Source organism: Scardinius erythrophthalmus, assembly GCF_964197995.2.
Source record: "Scardinius erythrophthalmus genome assembly, chromosome: 20".
Lineage (NCBI taxonomy): Eukaryota > Metazoa > Chordata > Actinopteri > Cypriniformes > Leuciscidae > Scardinius > Scardinius erythrophthalmus.
Window position 1 is genome coordinate 2875027 of NC_138240.1, and position 17622 is coordinate 2892648.

General features: G+C 36.2%; 2 protein-coding genes across 8 annotated transcripts in view; both read left to right on the forward strand.

The window, feature by feature from the left end:
• Positions 1-949: 949 nt before the first annotated feature.
• On the forward strand, positions 950-6289 carry ctu1 (cytosolic thiouridylase subunit 1 homolog (S. pombe)). Its single transcript, XM_081348290.1, has 3 exons — positions 950-1223; positions 3046-3548; positions 5416-6289. The coding sequence occupies exons 2-3, from the start codon at positions 3053-3055 to the stop codon at positions 5949-5951; spliced, it is 1032 nt and encodes a 343-aa protein (XP_081204416.1). The 5' UTR covers positions 950-1223; positions 3046-3052; the 3' UTR covers positions 5952-6289.
• Positions 6290-9156: 2867 nt separating this feature from the next.
• Positions 9157-17622, forward strand: part of pxnb (paxillin b) — a 36196-nt gene continuing 27730 nt past the window's right edge. For 3 of the 7 annotated variants that reach the window (XM_081348715.1, XM_081348718.1, XM_081348719.1), the window contains exon 1: positions 9157-9372. In XM_081348715.1, the coding sequence (XP_081204841.1) occupies positions 9207-9372 (166 nt within the window). In that variant the 5' untranslated portion in view covers positions 9157-9206. Of the gene's footprint in view, positions 9373-12211; positions 12284-17622 lie in introns of all 7 variants that reach the window. The other 4 variants (XM_081348713.1, XM_081348714.1, XM_081348716.1 and 1 more) reach the window with 2 other exon arrangements.

Consider the following 17622-nt stretch of genomic DNA (forward strand, 5'->3'; position numbering starts at 1 on the left):
GTATAGTGTTTTACATGCTTGTTCAATGAATAAATTTATTAAACAAACAATTATTGCACACACATGTGTGGAAGGTTTACACTTTTGGTTTACAGGCGGAAGACAATTAAGGTCACTGATACAATAGCTTAGGAAACCAAGGAGACGTTTCTACTGTCTCTGAAATACACCAGGGGAAAGATGCCCAGGGTCCCTGATCTCCTGCATGAACATGTTATAGTCCTGCGGGAGGAGGCATGAGGATAGCAAATGTGAACAGAGCAATGCACGCCAATGTGTGTAATGCAAGACGACTAAGACAGAGCTACAGATCTGGGACAAACCATGTGTGATCATGTGTCCCTGCCTATTGACCTGATATTGATCCCCGCTCTGCTCAGAGACTCATTATTCAATGTTTGACTGTGAAACTTGTTCGGTTTATGTCTCAGTTGTTAAATCACAAATATTTAAACATGTTAAAGAAAATTTGCTGGAAATAAAGCAGTTGAAAGTGAGAGGACATTTCTTGAGTTTATATTTTTCATGTCTTTTATTGTTGCCTGGTTGTTTCTGTAATACAAATGTTAACAAATAAAGACACAAACAGACTAATATTGACTCATCCTTGAGTTCCCTGCAGTAGCAACTTGTTAGCATCTATTTAAATCAAAATGTTTTTATTATATAACCTATATTATAGTATATTTACTATTATTATAATTACGCAGTGTCAAGGAATACAGTAGGCTATATATACAGTCTTTGAAATTTCCAACCTTCTTGCATCGACTATTTTGCACTGCTTAAAATATTTATTTACTATTTACACATGGTCTAAAAATTCATGTACACTGGCAAACGTATTGTACATTTAATATTGAATACAATTTTTTATAACTGCTACTACCTCATAATCATAACATTTGTACGTTTTTGACATAAAAGTTCAAATTTAAACTCTTATGCCAGGACAAAAGAGGGCGCCAAACTCATTCAGCCAAACAGGAAGTGACGTGCTTGAAACGTGTTTTATTCCTATGGTTGTATCACAGCAGCCGAGATGTTCTGGGTTAAAAGCAATCATGAGATTTTTTATTTTTTTTTCTTAATTCGTCGTTAAACTCATCAGCTATTTATTTTATACCCCTGGTTTAGCGTTTTATTTATTCAAACACGTCACATGACGTCCTTCATCTTCACTCTTGTCTAAATGAATTGCACCCCGTAGGAAGTACTTAAAGGTTTGTAGTTTATACTTGATCAGTTTCATAAAGTTCAACTGCTATTTTAGTGTTCCGTTTTTCTTGTGAAATAATATGTTCCTCTCTAAAATGACTTTCTTAAAAACTGTCATATTCATGCATACAGTTTCTGACTGTTCTTTAACCCTTTCAGACACTGAATTTATTTGAGCTATTAGTTTGTTTAAATTGGCCATAAACTAGTTACAAACCCTTTAACAAATTGTGCATTGTGGTTTCTGCTTGCAATCACTAGGATCAGGTGCATATAATTCAATCGAACAGCTATGCTTTATAGTTGTATAAGTATTTGTATAAATGTTTATTCTTTAACATCTTTCGAATCAACCGTACTGTATTGTGTTAAGACATATTTAAAATAACTATATTTCAGAAGGACCATCATCACCTACTTTCCCCCAAACAACATTTAACATTCATGTTCATTAAATCGAAATATTTCTGCTTTAAACTTTTATGCCAAGTGCTGAAATGGTTAAATCAGGGTTTTTAATCTTTTAGATTCCACTGATCCCAAAATATGATCATCATCTTCATCCTCAAATTTGAAAGGCAGATATATCTATATTTTTACTAGCGCTGTCAAATCGATTAAATGCATCAAACATAAAGGTTTGTGTTTATATATTATGTGTCCATCTATCTATCTATCATGTGTATTTGTGTATAAAGTACACACACATTTAGATTATGATATATATATATATATATATATATATATATATATATATATATATATATATATATATATATATAGTACCAGTCAAAAGTTTGGAAACGTTACTATTTTTAATGTTTTTGAAAGAAGTCTCTTATGCTCATCAAGCCTGCAGTTAAAAAAAAACAAAAAAAAAACAGTAATATTATGAAATATTATTACAATTTAAAATAATGGTTCTCTTTTTTAATATACTTTAAAATGTAATTTATGTTTGTGATGCAAAGCTGAATTTTCATCAGCAAATACTCCAGTCTTTGGTGTCTTATGATCCTTCAGAAATCATTCTAATATGATGATTTGATACTCAGTTATTATCAATGATGGAAACAGTTGTGCTGTTTAATATATTTTTTTGGAATACTTTTTTTCAGGATTCATTGATGAGTAAAACGTTAACAGCATTTATTCATAAAAACAGCATTTATTCAAAATAAAAACATTTCTAACAATCTAAATCGTTACCATCACTTTTTATCAATTTAACGCATCCTTGTTGAATTAAAGTACTAATTTCTTTAAAAAATAGTTATTGTTCCCAAACTTTTGATAAATACAGTTCTTTTTAACTTTTTATTCATCAAATAATCCTGAAAAAAGTATCTCAGGTTATAAAAAAATATTAAGCAGCACAACTGTTTCCAACATTGATCATAAATCAGCATATTAGAATGATTTCTGAAGGATCATAAGACACCAAAGACTGGAGTACTTGCTGATGAAAATTCAGCTTTGCATCGCAAAAATAAATTACATTTTAAAGTATATAAAAAAAGAGAACCATTATTTTAAATTGTAATAATATTTCATAATATTACTGTTTTTTTTTTTTGTTTTTATGTTTTTTTTTTACTGCAGGCTTGATGAGCATAAGAGACTTCTTTCAAAAACATTAAAAATTGTAATGTTTCCAAACTTTTGACTGGTACTGTATGTATATATATGTATGCACCTTTTAAATTAGCAGTTGTTGGTAATTTGAGGTCAGTGGCATCTAAAAGCTGGAAAAGCCCTGGGTGAAAGATCAGTTCAGCATGTGCTTTGATGAGTTCAGCTCTGATATGACTCTGAAATGCTCTGCAGTGTCGTCATGCCCGTCCAGTGCAGTAACTGCGTTCAGAGACGGGCCGTGCTCAAGCGGCCCAAGACTGCACACTCCCTCTGCAAGGACTGCTTCTTCTGGGCTTTTGAGGAGGAGATCCACCAAACCATCATGTCTGCTGCACTCTTTAATCGCGGGGAGACCGTGGCCATCGGTGCCTCGGGCGGGAAGGACTCGACCGTCCTGGCCCATGTGATGAAGCTCCTGAACGAGCGCTATGAGTACGGGCTGAACCTCCTGCTGCTGTCGGTGGATGAGGGCATCACGGGTTACAGAGATGATTCCCTGGAGACGGTGAAGAGGAACCAGCAGCAGTATGAGCTGCCGCTGAAGATCGTGTCTTACGAAGAGCTGTACGGCTGGACGATGGACGCCATCGTGAAGCAAGTGGGCTTGAAGAACAACTGCACTTTCTGTGGTGTGTTTCGCAGGCAGGCGCTGGACCGAGGAGCCATGATGCTGAAGGTGGACAAGATCTGCACAGGTGAGTGATGTCTTTTCCAGCATGTGTTTATGAGACAAATGATGTGTTTCAGAGTTAATAAATTGCATTGTGCCTTCTCAGGCTTAATTAATACACTTAAATATATGCATCTTCTCTCACATTTTAGTTGTTGTTATATATTTCCATTTTTATTTGTTTACTACTCAACATTGGGGTAATTCTAAGACCATCCTCTACTGACGAACAATACTAAACATAAGATAAAGTTAAAATAAAAGAGAGCAGACTCACATTTTTCCTTAAATTCACTTCTTGGAAGGATGTTGATGTCATTATTGATATATGGAATAGTTCATCGCTTAAGACAGCTAAAGTATATAGAACCATTAAAGTCAGAATGCTAGCTTTTGATTTTTATATATTATGTGTTTTTTGTGTGTTAAATGGGGCATATTTTAGGACCATTTTCATCACAGTCAAGCATGCAATTATTTGCAAGTAATGCAAAACATATATATGATTTTTATTGTTTAATTTTTTTATTGTGTCATTTTTCTCGTACTGCCTTTATTTATGCTCATTTGAATTAAAACTAAAACTGACAATTGTTTAATTGCTTTCCAAATCTAATATTAATGTTCATAAAAGAGGCATTTTTTGTTCATTCATTTATTTTATTAAAAAATACAAACAAAAAGTCATATTGTGAAATATTATTATTATTTAAAATAGTTGTTTTCTATGTGAATATACAGTAAAGTGTAATTTATTCCTGTGATCAAAGCTGAATTTTCAGCATCATTACTCCAGTCTTCAGTGTCACATGATCCTTCAGAAATCACTCTAATATGATGATTTGATGCTCAAGAAACATTTGATTATTATCAATGTTGAAAACAGTTTTTTACATTTTTATTTCATGATTCTATGATGAATAGAAAGTTCAAAAGAACAGCATTTATCTGAAATCTAAAGCTTTTGTAACATTAAACACTACCCTTCAAAAGTGTGGGGTCAGTAAGAATTTTAATTTTATTTTTGGTGGAAATAATTTTTTTTTTTTCATCAAGGATGAGTTAAACTGATCAAAAGTTACAGTAAAGACATTTATAATGTTAGAAAATATTCTATTTTAAATAAATGCTGTTCTTTTGAACTTTCTATTCATCAAAGAATTTTGAAAAGAAATTGTACACAACTGTTTCAACATTGATAATAATAATGAATGTTTCTTGAGCATCAAATCATCATATTAGAATGATTTGTGAAGGATCATGTGACACTGAAGACTGGAGTAATGATGCTGAAAATTCAGCTTTGATCACAGGAATAAATTACATTTTAAAATATATTAAAATAGAAAACAGTCATTTTAAATTGTCATAATAGTTCACAATATTACTGTTTTTTTGTATCTTACCGATCTAAAACTTTTGACCGGTAGTGTGTATATGTATATGTATACGTATATGTATATGTATATAAATATGTGTGTGTATACAGAACTTGCACACACACACTAAGAAATATATATAATATATATAAATATAATTATATACACACATCTGATGTAAACACAAACTTTTATGTTAGATGCAACTAGTCGCGATTAATCGATTTGACAGCACTAATATATACTTTGGGGGGGGGGTTCATGTTTGTTTCGTGTGGTAACATCTAAATTAGCCAGTTAAAAATCGTATTTAAATGACTGAATCATCCTGAAACATTAGATTACACCTACAGAAGCCTAACCCTATGAGTCTCATACAGTGTAACTCGTCGTATTAATGTATTCTGAAATGCACTTTGAGTCTCTCAGAAATAGATGTCTTGAAATAGAAGGAAACAAATGCATTTTGCGAGGCTGAAAGGTATACTGAGGTGTGTTTTGTTGAATGAGCAGGTCACAATGCGGATGACGTGGCAGAGACGGTGTTGATGAACGTCCTGCGTGGAGATATCGCACGTCTCCGGCGCTGCACCTCCATCAGCACGGCCAGCGAAGGAGACGGCGCCATCCCTCGCTGCAAGCCACTTAAATACGCCTACGAGAAAGAGATCGTGCTCTACGCCTATTTTAAGAAGCTCGATTACTTTTCCACAGAGTGCATCTACTCGCCGAACGCCTACCGGGGTCACGCTCGCGCCTTCCTCAAAGACCTGGAGTCCATCAGGCCCAGCTCCATCATAGACGTCATCCACTCCGGGGAGACGCTCTCCGTAAAGGAAGGGGTGAAGATGCCGGTCCAGGGAACGTGTTCGCGCTGTGGCTACATCTCCAGTCAGGCCTTGTGTAAGTCCTGCGTTCTGCTGGAGGGCCTGAATCGAGGTTTACCCAAGCTGGGCATCGGGAAACATCACCGTCTGCACGGAAAAATCCTGGCTCGGGAGCCTCTGACGGAGCAGGAAGAGAAGAAGCTGAAGGCTGTGGACTTCTGACAAAATCAAGACTTGATTTTAAAAACTGGACGTTTGAGTTTTTTTTTTAAGATGCTTGGGATGGGATGTTCATAATGTGAGGTGTTTTCATTTGTTTTATTCAAAGTGTGTCAGTCTCCAGCGATTGTTGGAAGTTCAACCACAGGGAAATGAATGTCACGCATCTTTTGTTAATAAGTCAAAAGGCCAACTGTACCATTCAAAACCAGAGACTCTCTTTTTAAAAGACAAACATTAACGTTTCCAACAACATTTCAGATGTTTATTTTTCCTCTTATTTAAACAATACCATGACAATAAAATTATTAATAATTTCTTATTTTGTTGTTTTTTTTTCTAAAATGAATAGACATTTTGGCTGCATCCTCTGAAATCATATACTCACTTGAGCAGGTGCTTATTTTGAATAAGTAATTACATCGCGACTGCTAAAAATGCAGTATGTTTGATATAGTATGAATGTGACCTACGTCACTTTACTGCCATTCACAAATCCTCTCCCGTGGCCTCATGGGAAAGTGAAGTATCCATCATATGCACACTTCAGAATCTCGCCGGAAGAACTCACTCATCCTTTCTGACCACTCGTTTATGAGTACTGTGAATTCGGATTTCGGACACACTTCTTTTGTCAAATGAAGAGTTCAGATGCAAAAGCCTCTTGAGTGCCATCTGAAATTTTCTTCTAGAATGATCATTTTTATCAAGCTTATATATTTAAGTTCAGTAATTTCACTTTAATGACAATTAATAGGTAATTTTCATTGAAAATTTCAGATGGCACTTAGAGGCTTTTGCATCTGAACTCTTCAAATACTGTTTCTCACCTACTGTATAGTAACGCCATTTGTGATGCAGCCTTTGTCTCCAATGAGACGTGTTGAAGTTTTTTAATGTTCCTCAGTTTGTGACATGACAAAAAAACAACACACACGTGATACACAATTAGCTTCCTCTGGCTTTTAGTGTATTTAATACTATTGCATGATCATTATTCATTCTTGTTTTATCAGACACTTTTATTATATTATTTAAATGAGATAGAAATATAATTTATTTATGTTTGCACATTCACATAATACATACAGAGCGTTATGCATTGCATTAGATCAAGTGTCTCAAATGCTGCAGGATCTTTTCACTAACTTCATTGAGACTTCAAACACGATGAAGAACAATGTGGTTACACTATTTTAATGGTCTGCTTTAGACATTCTACCAACTATAAGCAACTTTGCAAATACATGTCAACTAGAATTATTAGATTCGTCTGCTTAATATCTGCTAACACTTTATTTTGAGCCCTCCCAAAAGACATTCTGCTGACTATAAGCAACTTTGCAACTACATGCCTGAAAAGAACAATCTATTATTAGGCCTTTTTGAAGGTTGTGTGAGTGTGTAGCAGGTCATGGTGGCAAGTCAAGTTGCAGGATACACATACTGATGAACTATTGTGGCTTTGACACCTCTTAACAAGTGATCGCATCTCTACCGAAGCAGGCCTTAAGCATCTGTGCATGGCTTTATAAGACAGTTTCACTCCAGAACAGCTCAGACATATTGTAAAATGTAAGATTAATGATTATAAAGTAAATGAATAACTGATACTTCAGATGTATAAATGAATATGATAAGAAATATGAAGGATACATTTTGTAACATGATCAAATAAATCAGAAAAGATGTATTTTCTGGTACACCTAACTACTTTCAGTAACAACCTTAACTAACATTACAACATTACCCCTCGGTTTCATACACAAGGTTTAAGCTGAAATGCATGTTTGAGCTGTTTTGACTGAAAGCAACTTGCACTGAGATAACATAATATCTCAGTGTCATTGTTTTGTCTCAAGATGCAACACTTATGTTATTTCTTCTTCTTCTAAGACACCTTTAAAAAGCAACTTAAATGTCCTAATTGAACTACTGCCAAATTCTGGCTTAATCTTACGCCCGTTTCACACATATTCCGTGTGCAGTGCGTGTGCGGTCCGTGTTGCAGTGCGTATGCGGTGCAGGAACAGCACGCGCAATAGTGCTTTCACATATGTTGCGTTTGCAGTGCGGAACTGATCCGCGGCTGTAGCCACAAACACATAGACCTACTCATTATTTTTATTTCAAATCCAGAAGTTATCAGCAACTTTTATTTAAAAAAGTTTTAGGATTCTCTTTGTACACATCCTCCCTTGTCTGTCTTGGCGTCGCTCTATCTTTTTGAGCTGACTAATATAAACGCCAACGAGGAGGAGAAAGAAGCGTCGACAGATCGAAGAATTGTCTTTAGAATTGTATTTTTGTTTTCTTTGTTAGGCTAGTTGTTGTCCGTGCTGTTATATTTCGTTCACTGGATGGAATGTTCGTTATTATTGTGAGTCTTTGTGACGTCTGTTGTGAGTGAGTAAATAAATAATTGCACTGATTCCGCGTTTACTTGTTCTTGTTTAGGATCTCTTCTCTCAGAGTTGATATTTTTATGAGAGGTCGTAACACAACGTATTATTCAATACATTACTTCTAGATTATATATTAAGTTGCTCAAGCAGTGGTAAAATGTTGAACCATGTAGCTACTTATATTAAAATTGCATACATTTTAAATTAAAACTTAATTTACAAAAACAGCAGATTCATACCTTTTCTATTTAAATCGTTATACAAAGTCTTGCATGTCACAACTAACTTGTTTTTCCACCTCCATGAATGAGACGAGTGACGTTATGTTGCCTTGTTGAAGTAAATTGTAGTTTTCCTTGCTTTACCTCGTCTTAGAAATGGTACTATTTAATTAAATGCATTCATGGTAAGATTACTAGCCTACATTGTATTTAATTAAATGCATTTATGGTGAAATTATTACATTTTCATGTCAATCTGTGTGCATTTTAAACACGAACCATGCGTTGTCACTTTAATTCAGCGTTTGCAGCACAGCAAAAAATAGACTCGGTACGGAAACGATCGCTGCACTGCTGTATACGCACCGCAACTGGAACGGATCGACGGACTGCATCCGTGTGCAGTGTGAAAGCTCTAACCTGTTAACATGGGTGCAGAAAAAATACGCACCGCACACGCACTGCAAACGGAGTATGTGTGAACTGTCTGTGAAACCAGGCCTATATAGATGGTCAGTGAGAACGTTAGAAATCAACAAATCGTTCTCGTTTCCATTGCCCCCGCTGTGGCGCTCTTCGACCAGCAGAGGTCGCTGCAGTGAAGTGAGTTTCTCTGTTCTGGGATCAGTGTGATGTTTCGGGGGTCCAGTCCTGTCCAGCAGTCACACACACCAGCGTCTAGAACAGCAGGAAAAACTTCAGCACAGACTCGTCTTCTGAAACGAGCTCTACACATCGTCTTCAGAGTCGGATTAGGAGCAGAGCACTTCTGGAAGCGCGCGAACATGGACGATCTAGGTAAAACACTCATATTCCCACTTGTTGTTTCCAGGCAGACACAAACATAGCGGAAAAATAAGAGGGAGAGAGAGGCTAGCTACAGTAGCCAGTGAGCTAACGCACTAGAGCAGTGATACAAAGTAACACTTTCTCCGAACGCGACGTCATAGTGATACAGTGTAACTCTTGTCGTTCCATCCCGCAGAACGCGCTATTAGTGTCTGTTACAGTTACAATATTACACGATCATGTGTCAAGAAAAAAATAATACTGAGATTGACTGTTGTTGGGCTGTACGCTGTTTCCTCCCTTTGGGAATCATATTCAGTCATTTAATAGTTATTAATCTCTTTCAAATGATGCTGCTTATTTGAAATGTCGCTAGTGCACATTGTTTGTCATTAATTAAATATTTTTCTCCTTCATACATTCAGTCAGAGCCAAAACGCGTTGTTGGCAAGAGTCAAGTCAAAGTTTATCAGTAATCGCTCCAGAGATGAGAAGAAAATACAAATAGGATCACAGATATGAGCTTTAAAAGGAAACATAATAAAGATAAAAGATAATACAGCTGTGCGCCTTTGTATGTGTGTGAGATTATAAACGTTCACATGTGTATCAGCGATCAGAATTGCACATTTGACAGATATGCGGTGTGTAGTTCATTATGAGTGTGCACAGATGGACCTTTGCAGCATAAAATGAGTGATTATAATCTGAGTGTTTGATGAGACAGATGATGAGCACATGGGACATTTGTGTGAAATTTGAAGTTGCTTTTTATTAAGTATTTTTGTCTAATTCGATAAAGCATTCCAATTAGAACTCCATTCGATTGATTTGAACGTGTTTAAATACACAGAATTCTATTAAAGATTATGTCTAATATAAATAAAATCTCAGGCCTTCTAATGAGTTTTCACAGAACTATCAAGCCCTTCATCTTAACCTGAATGATTTGAGAGAGTAGTTTGCTGATTTGTTTGTATTCTGACTTGATTTTGAGTGATTGGTTGTATATAAATAATTTGTAATAATTTGATCTTGTATAGCTGTGTGTGAAATGAGAGACTTGACCGCTGTGTATGTATTGATTTTGTGATGCTGTTTATGAACTGTTCGGGGTATTCCAGAAAGCAGGTTATGTGACATAACCGGATAAGTTTACTCAGAGTGAACGGATAACTTCAACTTTCATAATAAAAAAAATAAATAAAAAAATGGAGATAACTTTCAGGGTTTGTTTCTGAGGTGTTCAGCACATGATGAGGCTTCGGTGAGCATAACAGATTTCACACAATATTATTATATAGTTATATATATTATAACATAACATAAAGCAATGTTATTTCCCTCTAATTTATTTATCTTATTTTATTCTCTTCTCACACATCGTAGATGTGCATTCAAAAGCTTTTTTTTTTTACAAACAAATCTTCCACATCTCACAACAAATGTGGAAGTAAAATGTAAAAACAAAAACAGTTTTTTTTTAGGTAAATCCATCTCTTTTTTATTTATTTGTATATTTAGCATCAAACAAACTAAATAATTATTATTCAAAGTAATAAAAAACTGATTAAAAAAGATTAAAAGATAAGATTAAAACATATTACAAAACTGCCTCATATTTGAATGCAGCACAGATGTATCCTTCGCTGCCTTTGATATCCCACAATCCTGTGCTCTCCATTCTGTGATGGTTGAGCTAGAAAAATAAAGATGGCGTCTGAAAGTTGCGGTTTGTGTGTAAATGTAAAAAAAAAAAAACATTTTCCACTTCTGATGTAATTTCTAGAGCGAAATTACAGTTGTACTAATTAAATATTCGCTTGGTTATCACCAAAGCTCGCTCTATTTTGCTGTACAGTAACTCATTAAACCATTACGCGACCTCAGAAGTCTGTGCGCAAATGCTGCCTTTATGGTAGCGATGCAACAAGTCAGCTGGCAAAGTTTTTGGATGCAGCCTTAGCATCTGTTTCAATGAGGACTCTTGGATTCGGCACACAAATCGTGAGTCTTTATGCGGTCACCGATAACTCTGAGTTTCATACCGAACTTAATCCAGGCCGTGGTTTTGGAACCTGCATACCTCAACTGAATCAACTGAGAGTTCAGGGTATATGTGAAAGAAAGTTAACCTTGCTTTCTGGAATAGCCCTCAGATCAGTTAATAACTGGCTGATCTCCATGTGGAGGGGCGTGTCCTGTTGGGGATAAAGTGACTCCGCCCACCACCGACTGCTGCAGCCCAGCTGTGACATAAAGCACATTAGCTTTGCTTCAGGACTGAATTGGGCACAACAAAGTACCAAAATGGTGTATTGTACTAACCTCTGGTTTCACAGACAAGGTTTAAGTCTAGTCCTACACTAAAATGCATGTTTGAGCTGTTTTAAATGAAAGCAACTTGCACTAATATCTTAAAATATGTAAGTGCCATTGTTTTGTCTCATATCAGTATTGTTTTATTCTAAGACGCATTTATAAAAGCTACTTAAATGTCCTAATTTAACTAATGCCGAAGCCTGGCTTAATCTAAGCCCTGCCTCTGAAACCAGGCCTAAATGTTCTTAAAGTCAAACACAAAATTGATCAAAATAACCATGAGCTTCATAGTCTCAACATACTATGCCATTGGCTGAAAAGAAAAAAAAAACGAACCATTTTGTAAATGCATAAACAATAGCACATGGAACACTGGATTAATTACTATATTAGTGTTTTAGGCACATTACAACACTGATTGGACGCACAACCAAAAGACATGAGTTGGAAAAGCTTATTTCTTGTTCTATCCAAATTATGCATTGTCTTTTATCACATGGCTTTTGTTCTGATTGGTCATTTGCAGCATTCAGCGGTCAGATGATGACCGTAATGATGACCGTTGTCCAGAGCAACGCTATAACAGACCACTCATCCGGTCAGTGTTTCCTACATAGCCTTCTCTGTCTCCGCTGTTTCTACAAATAAGATAAAGCAATAATTTGATCTGTAAATTTGATCATTTGAACTGTACAGCAACGGCAAGGTCATGGGCTCGATTCATGCAGTGCAACTAATAATAAGCCTTGAATGCAACGAAAGTCGCTTTGGATAAAATGCATAAATGTTTTTGTTCATGTATTCATAAGTGGGACAATGTGAAGTTAGACAATCATTATCACGTAAGTGTTTTGCAATAATGACTGGTTGACTGTGCATTATCATAACTGTACTTTAGCAAACCACACTAATAACTTGACATCTGAAGAAGGAGATGTTTGATGGTGGTAGTTCAGTTCTGGTTGTTTTTTTTGGGCTGGAGAAAGAGGCGATTGTCTTCCGAGCAGGGTTGCGTCCCGGTGTTGCTGGAAGAGCCCGGGTGACAGGCGAGCGCATGCCGTCAGTGAGTTTGGATATGATGGTGTGAGTACGGGGAAATCCAGTGCCTGTGTTTGGAGTGGGGGAGGAACTGAACTGACTCACTCGAGGGTCAAAGGGCGAATGAGAGGAGTTTTTCCAACCAGCTGCTCACAGTGGAATGCTTTATTAGCTTTGTTAGAGGCGATCAGTGTTTCGGATTTAGAATTGGCCGGTTGATGAGGTCAAATGTGTTTGGACACTTATGCAGGGCCCTATGAAATCCATTTTTTTTAAAGGGATATTTCACCGCTGGAAAGATGAATGTGTATTTAAATTGGGTCATTTATGTAGTAGAAATGTGAAATTATTTTAGAAGTTGGTGCCTTCTAGACTGAGAAAAGCCAGAAAATGTATTTTTGGCTCATGTGGATGAAAGACAACAACTCCCAGAATGCACTTGCTTCGCTGCCCTATGAGGACACTCCTAAGCCACGCCTACCGGTTACAGAGGGCAGTGTCGGGAGAAATGATACAACTAGGCTACTAGTCGACTTGACACTGGGCAGGTTGAAGACATGCGGGACGAGCTCCTCCTACTGGCTGGAGTCTCTCGCCTCTGGACAGAAAAGCCTCTGATGAGCTAAATGACGATTTTTGTGTCATCTGAGGTTTTTTTCCAGACACACAATACAGAAATCTCTCGTCTCAGGGGGACATGAGGGAGGGAAGCACGTCATTCGAAAATACTACCGGGTTTTACTGATACAAAGCTTAATGCTAATCCCTTTAAATTCCAATAACCAAAATGGATGTCATGGACAATCAATTGAATTAATAAAACTTTAAAAGTTTATTCAAATTTAAACAATAATATGGCCCTATGAAATGTCTTTTATGTCTTCTATGTTGTTTCTGGATCCTATGTTTTATGATTTAACACAAATTTATCACCAAATGGTGGAAATCAAATGAATGCATAAAATCTTGATTAAACTTTTAAAATGTAATCAAATTAAATTTGCACCATTCTTTTATTTTTTGGCAAACAAAGTGCTGCACAACCAAGGTTTACAGTTTAAATTAAAATATGGTATAAACAACTGCACTGAAAAAAATGATTCGTTGAATTTAATCAATTTTTTATCGTAAGTGGTTGCAAAATTGATTTTAGCTACATCTAAACAAATGCATTTAGTTCAACTCAAATTGATTAAGTTCAACTTAATGCATTTGTTTAAATGTTGCTAAAATTAATTGAGTGCAACCACTTATGATAATTTTTTTTATTAAATTCAACGAATTATATTCCTTAAAAACAATAGTTTTATTATTATTAATTATCATTACTTTGAGAAGTACATTCTTCAGTAGTAATATATTTTCTTTAAGTCAGACTAACTTTGATTTTGATGGTTTGTCGTGAAGACCTTTAAGTTCCCTTGTGTATATGATATGACGATAGTTTTACTAAATGAATTGTGAAGTGGAGATGAAGTTCATAAGAGAGAGAGAGAGAGAAAGAGAGAGAGAGATGGACTATGCCTGTTTGTGTGGGTGCCCCCCCCACCCACACACACACACACACGACCACACCATCCCCACATTTTTTTTTTACAATCCGCCTTTGCATATAAACCTCAGTATTCTCGTACTCACACAAGAGGTTGTTGCGGTCACACAGGTGCACAATGAGGGTGTTGTTCGAGCAAATGCTGTTTCTCATCTGGGCCTCATTGGACAAGTCGTCAAGGTAGTAATTTGTGGAGAATCACAGAACAATAATGATTTGTCTGTTAAAGTATTTAAAGAATTTGGCTTTGGCCCGCTCAACCACTGCCTGGGAACCGTAAACGCTTGATCATTTCTATTGGGCAAGGTAACATTCGTCTGTGGTTTATTTAAATAAGATATTTAATTTATTTTAATCAGAGTTTCTTCCAACACTATAAGTTGACTCAAATGAACTCAGTCAAAGCAACAAGATGACTTGACTTAGTTAAGTTGAGTCAACTAATCTTTTTTTTTACAGTGTGGTTGTTTGAGAAATGAAAAGCTACACACTCCATCAGTTAGGGTTAGGAGAACTGTTGCCAAACATATAACGTTAGAAACATAATAATCACTGCAATAATGATCCAATCATAGAGTGATTACTGTGATCAAAGTTGAATTTTCTGCATCATTACTGGCACACGGTGCTTCAGAAATCATTTTAATTTTAGGATATTTTTTTTCAGGATTATTTAATGAATAGAAAGTTCAAAAGAACAGCATTTATTTGAACTAATCTTTAGTTACTTTCGATCAATTTTATGCATTCTTTCTGAAAAGTAGTAATATATGTATTGTTTAAAATCTTACTGTCCCTAAACATTTGCATGGTATGTGTAAGTTTTATTTTCAGTTTAAATGGTATTCAGAAGCATTGCAAAAACACAGAACTCACCCATCCTCACATCAATCTGATTGGCTGAAATTTTGTCTATAGATAAGTATTACACATATCTGTGATCGCAGGGATATTACACATATCTATAGATAAGTATTCACAATCTGTGTGCATAGAAAAAGTGCTTGTCACTGGAATATTTTGGCTTTGTGCTGGTTAGGACACGGTGTGAGGAAAAGGGAGGATTAGAAAAGTATCATGGCAGTGACTCCGACACAGACTAAATCAGTTTCCCCTCCCTACACACACTCACACACACACACACACACACACACACACACACACACACACACACACACACACACACACACACACACACACACACACACACACACACACACACTGTTCCATGGCCCAACCTGCCCTCAGACCAAGGCTTCAGGGTCCGCCTCACTTCCTCAGGAAACAGTGGAGAAAGGAAGTGGCTTTGTGTTGAGCTCTATGGCCACACTTTAAACCCACTCAAGAAACACAGAGCGTCTAGATGAGTCAGAACAGTGCTAGCATGGCCTTTAAAGGCATAGTCCACCTGAAAAATAACTTTCTGTCATCATTTACTCATGATGTTCAAAATCCTGTATGGCTTTCTTTCTTCTTTGGAACAAAAAAGGAGATATTTGAAAGAATGTTGGGGTCCAAACAACATAAAAGAACACTAAAACATTTTTAGGGCAACATTTGTTTGTGTTTCACAAAAGTAAGAAAGACATGAATAAATGATACAAAACAATAGGGCTATACACAATGAATTCAAATAAAACTGAAATGGCGATAATGGTCCAGTGTGATTGTCAAATCGCAAAGGCTGCAATTTAATTAAATAATAATATGCGCTGCATGTTTCAGAGTGAAGCGCGGCACTGGGTTCATTTACACTGTTTTCATCGTCTCAAAGCGTCTCAGATTGCAGTAAATGCTGCTCCACAATGAACCCCAATTTTCATCTGCTCTTTTCTTAACATGCATTTGAAAATGCAACATGCGGCAGGTCTTCCCAAACTTGTAATGAGAAGCGCTTATCAACATAATATATATTCTTTAAGGGCTCCCTGCGATTTTCCGTCAAAATAAGTTTAATGGTTTAAAGAAATTAAGATGGTTATAAATTATAATATTCTAATTTTACAGTTTTATGTAAAATAAAATTATTTTATTATTAAATTTAGTAATTATTTTTTAATAATTTAGTAATAATAATGATAAAAAATATTATTATTATTTTAGCCGTATTCATATATAATAAAATGTTTTCCTAATTGTGCAGCCCTACAAATAAGACCAGTAGATCTGGCTTTTTTTTTATCGCGTTTTAAATCTTGATCACTTTTTTTTTTTTTTGAGAAAAAAAACAATTACATTTTTTTTTCCCAAATCGTGCAAGCCCACACTATAACTCATAAAAGTTCCCTATTTGATTTGAATGCCAAGTTTTCTGAAGTCATCTGGCACCTTGTGTGAGAAACATGAACATTCATTGCGTCAGGCTTGAGGTCAGCGATGCCTAACATACAGCGTCATGTTATTTGGTTGTCTGAAAACTATTTTCAGTTTTTCCTCTCTCATATCGATTAGTTTCAGTCCTCATCATTAAAAGCATTCTTGGGAATTATAATCTTAGATTGCTGGGAAGTGCATTCACACACAAGTCACACACAAATCACACACGCATCTGAAACAAGGGCTTTTTATGTGTGCCATTAAACAAGGCACGCAGAATCCTCGACGTTTAACTTAATAAAGTTACCAGCTTTTATCAGTGGAGAGTCTTGACTCATAATATTCCAGAGTATTGGCCTATCTGTTCTCAATTACGATAATGGCGGGCGCTGAAGGGGCGATCAAAGCCAGACTTTGCCATGTGTTTTCCTGCTGTTATGAGGTGATTTAGATGAAAATGCTCGGACGCGTCCCTCTCTGCTGGCCTTTTCTTTCTGTTTCCTTCAACCTCTTTTTCGATGCCCCGCTCCCCCTCTCCCTCCTTGGCAGGGCGTCTGGCCTGAGACACAGCGGTGATTGTTTTCCTGATGGCCTTGGATGTTCCAGAACTCGTAGTTACAGCAGAATTCTTCCCACATGAGTGGATTTGGGAGATACACCCTGTTAGCGCTGCCTGTGTAAAATGGTCCACTGGACACATAATGCTCATCAAAGGTGTGTGTGAGATCCACAGAAATGTGCAGATGTTACATTCGTCCATTGTGGTCGATCGAATCACATGCGAGTCCACGGCACACATACAGAAAGCTCACCAGGACTGAAACCAAGTTCTTCACACATAGGAGGGTTTGATGTATTTATTTATTTTTAAATATATTTTGATTAACTTTTAATTAGGGCTGCACAATATATCGAAATTATCGAAATATCACAAATGTATATATCCCGATTGCTTGCAATAACTGGGGTCATGAACAAAAGACAAAGAGAAAATCACTCACTGCTCTCAACTGAATAACTTTTGTAGCTTT